Genomic DNA, 6,733 nt, shown 5'->3' with positions numbered 1-6,733 from the left:
ATCATTCCTTAAATTGAGAGTTACACGCTTTTAAATTTGCATATGTAACGCTTAAGGTCAAAAATCGCGAATATGCCCCAACAAAGAATGACAATGTTAGCGATCTTGGGGCAACCCGATCGCACCGAGCCCAAGATGCCGATGTGGTGACAGAGAGATTATCGGTGAGGGAGGAGGAGAGAGAGACAAAGAGAGAGGAAGGCGGGAAAAGGGAAAGAGAGAAAGAGACCGGTGGTAGACAAAGAGAAAATCTGTCTCTGCAGCTACCTTGACGTGGTCTAAACAAAAGAGGAGTACATTCCTCAAGTGTTGCCGCGGTCGCGTTTTAAAGCTTCTCACCGCCCGCCATCGCTGAGAACGCAGAGTGTTTGCCGTTGCTCCCCCGCCTCTCACGTGTCGGCATTAATGACATGCAATTTTGCAACGTATCTCTGCCGAGTCCTTGGGCCGGGAAACTATATAAACCGGGTGTTTATAATTGAACAGGCTAGCCGCCAGGATTTTTAACCAAGCAGGATGTCGTTCTACGCGCTCGCCGTGCTCTGTGCCACCGCGCTCACGCTCGTCACAGCCGAGGATCTCGAGTTTCGTAAGTCCTTTTTTTCAGTTCGACGCTCATTAACCAGCCTCCGAGGAGGTTTCCTCGTTGCCCTCTACTTGAGTCTGCTCTGACCTTTTTCGCGATCGCGTTTTCGCCGACCATTTTCGCCCGTGTCTCTGAATCGACGGCAGAAACACGGGAGACGACTTCGAGTTGCCGTCCCGACTATTCAGTGTGACGGAACGTGTACGCTCGTCGATCTTTTCGATTCGGCGAACGCGGGATTTGAGCTGAACGCGTTTTGATCGATCGACCGATCGTCCATTTCTTTCCGGTTCCGCTGCTAGGAGAGCAGCTGAGAGAAATAGAATCGAAAGAATCCCGGATCCGAGGCTTATACTCTCTGAGGATGTACTTGTAAATAGGTAACACCGATAAAAGAGCTGAAGTCTGTTCCGAAACATATCCTGAATAATGCTCACGACAACGGTCTCAGGTAACATCTTGTGTGGGAAAAATGGTACGCTCATATACACAGAGAAAATGATTTTTTGGAATTTAATAACATTTTTTCAATTGGAACAATTTTGTCGTTTGAAATGGAGCAAACAAACAAATGTTTGAATTAACAAATAAAATTGTTTGGTTTCTTAAACAATAAATATCTTTGCGTCAAATAATATTTCTTTTATATTTCCATCCAAACATTACAATAATCGTTACAAGCAATAATAAATAATTTGAAAGAATATTATGTTAGAAAAATATTAAAGAACTCCTTTTTCGCAATATTTAATATATAATGAAATAAATTTATATATATATATATATATATGTATGTATTGAAAACTAAATATGTCATATATTTCCTCTAAATAATACTGTTTTTTCTACAACAACAAACATATTTTTTTCTAATGAAACAACAACACTTTCATTCGAATAAAATGATATTTGTTATTAAATTATGTTGTTTACATTAAACAAACACATATATTAAATCCAAAGGAATTTTCTTTCTGTGTACGATGATGATGATTCGATTTGCGCGACGCAGATTTTCCTGGTGATCCAGTCGCAGTGACAGGACCAGTATTTCTACGCGACGCAGGCCGTTTGAGATGGCAAATGGAAATTAATCTTGCGTATGTATTCGCGCTGTCAGCGGCTATCGCGAAAATGACATACGCGACGCACGCTCTTCGGCGCGTCGATTGACGCACTAATCACGCAGTCGAATGCGAACTTTCGCTCCTTCGCGCGATTTATCACCGCCAAGTAAACGCTATAACTGATGACCGTGAGAAACGCAGCTGACTAGAGAAATTACACTATATCGTGTTATATCGTGTTATGCAAATCGAATTGGGGAGCAGGCGAGATGCAGTTAAGATGATATCTTAACAAAATAATTTTACGTATTACGTCATTCGCACACGCGAAATTGTGTTTACGTTTACGCTCGAGTGGCCAATAATTTCGAATGTAAGTTCCCGTATTCATGGTTGAACGAATAATCGTTGCATAACTTAGCGCGCTTATTAGTCATACACCTGATACACACGCACACTATATTTTCTTTTATTTATTTCTTTTTCTTCCCATAATGTCGATCGCCGGTTGCGCTGTAACGTCAACACGGCGAGCGAGCGGCCCGCTCTTTGTTTGGCATGAAACGCGCGCGCGTGTTCTACGAAAAATTGACACTCGGTGTACATTCGGCGTCTAATTTTATTATCGGAGAAAGGAAAGGTTTGTTCGCATTAACCGGTGAGTCCGGTATGCGTCGTACGAAATCCGCCGAGTTGATTCGCGCGAGATTCTGTTGACCGGCGGTTAGTATTTTTATTCGGTCGAGTATTCACTATACACACTGACAGAAAAACTAAGAAATAAAAAATACTTATTTAATAGACACTAATAACATATTTACTTATACCAATATATATTTTTGCACAGAGAAGAATTTTTTCAAATGAGAACATATATATTTTCTAAAATCTGTATCTTTTCACGAAAACAGTTTGTTTTATTTAAATAAGATAATTTAAATAAATATGTTATTAATACTCACCGTATAAATATTTTTTTATATATTTTTTTTCTCAACGTACAAGCGAATTAATGACTGAATTAATTACCTTCGAGGCTAATGGCGGAGATTGACGATAACGGAATAAAGTTCAGCATCGAAATCAGGATATAATTGATTTTTTTTGTCCGACGCTTTCGTACACTAATAATGGCGTTAATTATATAAGATAGTTTATATATAATGATGGAATATATTCATATATTTTTTTCTTCTCTCATGCAGCCGCGCAGACTTGCAAACATGACGCGGATGACTATTCGTCCTGTTTGAGGCTCGCAATGCAAGAAGCATGGCCGAACATTGTCACAGGTATCGTAAAGACCACGGTGATATTTCACTTCTTAATACAGTAACATTGAAAATTCACAATTCTGTAAAAATAAATATTATATTTTACTAATCTAATTGATCATATTTATTATTTAGCAGAAACACAAAAATGAAATACAAAAGAAACTTATGCGAGTTGACTCGTAGTATGGAACAAAGAATTCTTTTCTCACATTAGATAACTAGATAACTATGAGATAATTTGTATTGGGCAGTCAGTATATTAAATTTCCGCTTGAATTTCTATTTTCCCCGTCTCAATTTCCGCGTATCATCATTCACGATTTTTATGAGCACACGTTGATTCACGGCGTCGCCCCATATTTCTCATATATAGATAATTTTCGCTATGACTGCAAGACTATTTTTTTGAGTGAACTATCCTAGCTGGAATTCCCTTTCGAAAGGTTTGCCGAAATTCGACATACCAGTATTGGATCCGTATTTCACCGAGAAAGAAAGTACCACATACGAGACCAGTGACATACATGCCGACATCACGGTGATGAACGTTAACACCTACGGACTTAGCAAGGCAAAATTCTTAGCGGTGAGACCGAGTTACTCCGATGACTACTTCAAAATGGAAGTCGATATCGATTTGCCGAAGGTGCTTATCGAGGGTAATTACGAAGCGCATGGATCGATGGGATCATTCCAGATTGGTGGCGAAGGTACGTAGAATGGATTGACCAGTGACTAGCGGTGGTACGACACGACGATATAAAATACAGATCAGGGGTGTTTTGTTAAAGAATTTTTTCTTATCGATACATGAGTTATATTTATGAAAGAAACATAATATATATTTAATGATCCATTCGACAGGTTTTTTCAATATCAGTATGGAAGACATCAAATCCACGTGGACCATGGAAGGATCGGTAGCCAACGATAGATTGACCGTCGAACACTTTACTCTGAACCCTGAGGTCGGCAAAATGCAAATCTGGTTCAGTGATTTGTTCAACGGCAACGAGGGCTTGAGTGAGTAGATCTGCAAGAAATTATAATTACGAAGACAATTACGCATTTTCAACCGGATGCACGTCTCATTCACTCCGGGAAAACGTTTTGATCTCGTGTCGATGATCGATACGCTCGTTTGGCGTAATTAGAAGATTGACTTTACGAATCACGCACTATCGAATCACCTCGATAAGTCTCTTCTTTCTCTTCCCGTTCAACGCAGTTATGCAGCGCGTAAAATGAATTGCATAATTATTCTCTAAATTTCTCGAAGTGGAATTTAACTCAAGGAAAGTAATAAGTGTATTCAGAGAAAGAATTAACCATGGTAACTGGAATGGAATCCCCTTCCGATTCTTGATGCTTCAGCATCACTCTGGTTGCTATACAAATCCGTCACTGCTTTCCGATTCGCAGATCGATTCATCGACAGGCCTGCCTATACCTGAATCTATCATGAATATTTTGTTTTTTTTCAGACCAAGCCGCCCTGGCGTTCGTGAATCAATACTGGCCGACATTGTACCGATCGATGCTACCGTTCGTCGCGAAGAGCTGGGACGAACATCTCACCGAGCTCAGCAATCGTGTATTCATGAAAGTTTCCTTCTCGAAGCTATTCCCTTGAAGTCCTCCAGGAGAGTCCTTTTTTCCATGGCTTCTATGGCAAGTACGTAGCGGTAGTCGAGGCTCGATCGCGGACAAGAAGTAGGAATCGCGAGTTATTTAGGCGAAACTGCACGAAACTGGAGCGAAGAAACGCACGGAGCTTCCTCTTTCTCCTTCTCCTCTTCTTTCTCCTCCCCCTTTCTTATTCATGCGCCTCTGAACATCTCCGATGTGATAATTTTTCCATTCTCCCTCGCTGTATCGTGATAGCATTATTTTACTTATACCAGCATGACGTCGACATGCGTTTAATTGAGTTTAGTGCAATAGTGATCGAGTTTACTGTATGTAACTATGTAATGCGTAAAACTAGATTACCTCTGGCTGGTCGTTACTGTCACTGTGTTATCGTAACTGTTTAGTGAAGTTGTTTATACGAGACACAGATGTAACGGAATTATCGCGTGAAATATAAAGAGTACCAAATACATAGTGGCTTGTCGATTTCCCATACCGATCCAATCGATTGCATTCCTTGAGAATCTGTGCGAACATTCCTGAGCTGAAATTTGGGCCCCACATAAAAAAAGAGTGCTAGAATTAAGCAGACATGATTATCCGTTTTCAAGCTTAAATCAAGTATATATTTTTATCAATTAACATTTAAGCCAAATAATATTTTTACTAGTTTAAATATATTTTGGCTTGTAGTAAATACTTACTTAAACGTAGTAATACTTTAATTTGTAACTTTATTTTGTAACTGAATTATTGAAAGTATATAAATTCTGAATTTAATATGTAGTCTAATAAATTCTAAATTTAAGGAAGTATTCACTAAAATTGTGTAATACTTCTTCTCCATTGAAGAAATTTAGTAAAAATTTAAATTTCGATTTTTAAAATTGTATAATAGTCCAAAGTTTCGGGAATATGACGCTAAATACACGAGAAAAATTGGCAGAACGCGTGATTCGACTGGTGCGTTTGCGAAGTCGCGCGAAGCGCGAAAAGATGTAACGGTTGATTTTGTATCATACCTTTATTATATTTATACTTCATATCGATACACCATTAATTACCATACGTTGAAGCTATAATAGTACATCAACGATCAATTTATTCCTGCGAAAGAAAAAAAAAACAAGTATGCAACGGAAAATTCTCTTCGCTTCGTCAGAGCTATGAGGGAGGACTCGCATTTGGCGGTCAATGTGTTGAAATCGGAAAAGTTGCTCATACCGTACTGTTTTTTTCATATTTCCTTTTTCTTTCGTTGTCCTAATCATCTAAGAGTACCCGATGCGATTTTCGATTTTCACACCGCGATGCGCTTCCCGCTTGTCATACGTGCACGCGTGTAAGATCGATCGTCGATTTTAGCGCGACAAGTATAATGATCACTAACAAAGATACACACGATGTGGACGCATTCTAAGGTGTGAGGAACGTTTCAACTGGCACGTGCCGCAGCAACTGGTTCACGATTCCGGCGAAGAGCGCCGATAGCTTCCTCTTCAGCTGCGGCTCCATCACTTTCAACACCTCTTGTCCGTTTTCTCGAAGGAAAAGATTGGTCGCCTCGGCTGCGAAAATCGAACAGGATTGAGCAGCGATTACGACGTACGAGTAGTCGACGATCAAGAACGAATGTCCGTCGTATTAAGTTGAATTTGTTGATTTATGTTTTATTATGGTTTTTTTCTTTTTTCCGACTTCAAAGTCAGAATCAAGAATTGAGCTGAGTGTTGTCGCGCGGTACTTACTGAGTATTCGATTGTTGTTAAAGATCTTGCGGACTCGCATTTGCACGTCCTTCACTCGCAGCTCGACATCAAGTTTGTCGACGTTTAGATACGTCTTTCCGTCCCGCGGCTTCGTCGACACGTTTCCTTTGACTAGAGCCCTGGCGTCACCGAAACGCGCGTGAAATGTGCCATTTCCACTCGCGGGTAGAATTATCAATACTCCGGAGCTGCGCGCAAATAAATTTGATCGATTCAATTGCGCGAGTAATTTATCGTAATCTCTCTTAACGACTTTTGAAAAGAGGAGGTTGTGCTTTAATTGTTCTTAAAATCAATGAAAGAGGCAAACGTAGCGCGCGCTAGTATACTGAGAAAAAATATCTAACAAATAAAAAAAATATTTATTTTAAATATATATATATATATATATATATATATATA

At 39.5% G+C, this 6,733-nt stretch overlaps 2 protein-coding genes across 2 annotated transcripts in view; one reads left to right on the top strand and one right to left on the bottom strand.

Moving 5' to 3' along the window:
* Positions 1-498: 498 nt before the first annotated feature.
* Positions 499-5,032, top strand: LOC106742287 (circadian clock-controlled protein-like). The gene is made up of 5 exons (XM_014615094.1): positions 499-589; positions 2,859-2,945; positions 3,374-3,640; positions 3,795-3,953; positions 4,415-5,032. The coding sequence occupies exons 1-5, from the start codon at positions 517-519 to the stop codon at positions 4,561-4,563; spliced, it is 735 nt and encodes a 244-aa protein (XP_014470580.1). The 5' UTR covers positions 499-516; the 3' UTR covers positions 4,564-5,032.
* Positions 5,033-5,978: 946 nt separating this feature from the next.
* The window catches only part of LOC106742308 (protein takeout), a 4,652-nt gene continuing 3,897 nt past the window's right edge, over positions 5,979-6,733 (bottom strand). The window contains exons 4-5 of the mRNA XM_014615144.1: positions 6,311-6,519; positions 5,979-6,130 (exon numbers count right to left, since the gene is read on the bottom strand). Of these exons, the coding sequence (XP_014470630.1) occupies positions 5,979-6,130; positions 6,311-6,519 (361 nt within the window). The remainder of the gene's footprint in view (positions 6,131-6,310; positions 6,520-6,733) is intronic.

Source organism: Dinoponera quadriceps, unplaced genomic scaffold (assembly GCF_001313825.1).
Source record: "Dinoponera quadriceps isolate SergipeBrazil2010 unplaced genomic scaffold, ASM131382v1 scaffold3, whole genome shotgun sequence".
In the NCBI taxonomy this organism is placed as follows: Eukaryota; Metazoa; Arthropoda; class Insecta; order Hymenoptera; family Formicidae; genus Dinoponera; species Dinoponera quadriceps.
Note: the sequence above shows the minus strand (reverse complement) of the source record. Positions and strands in the feature narration are given on the sequence as shown.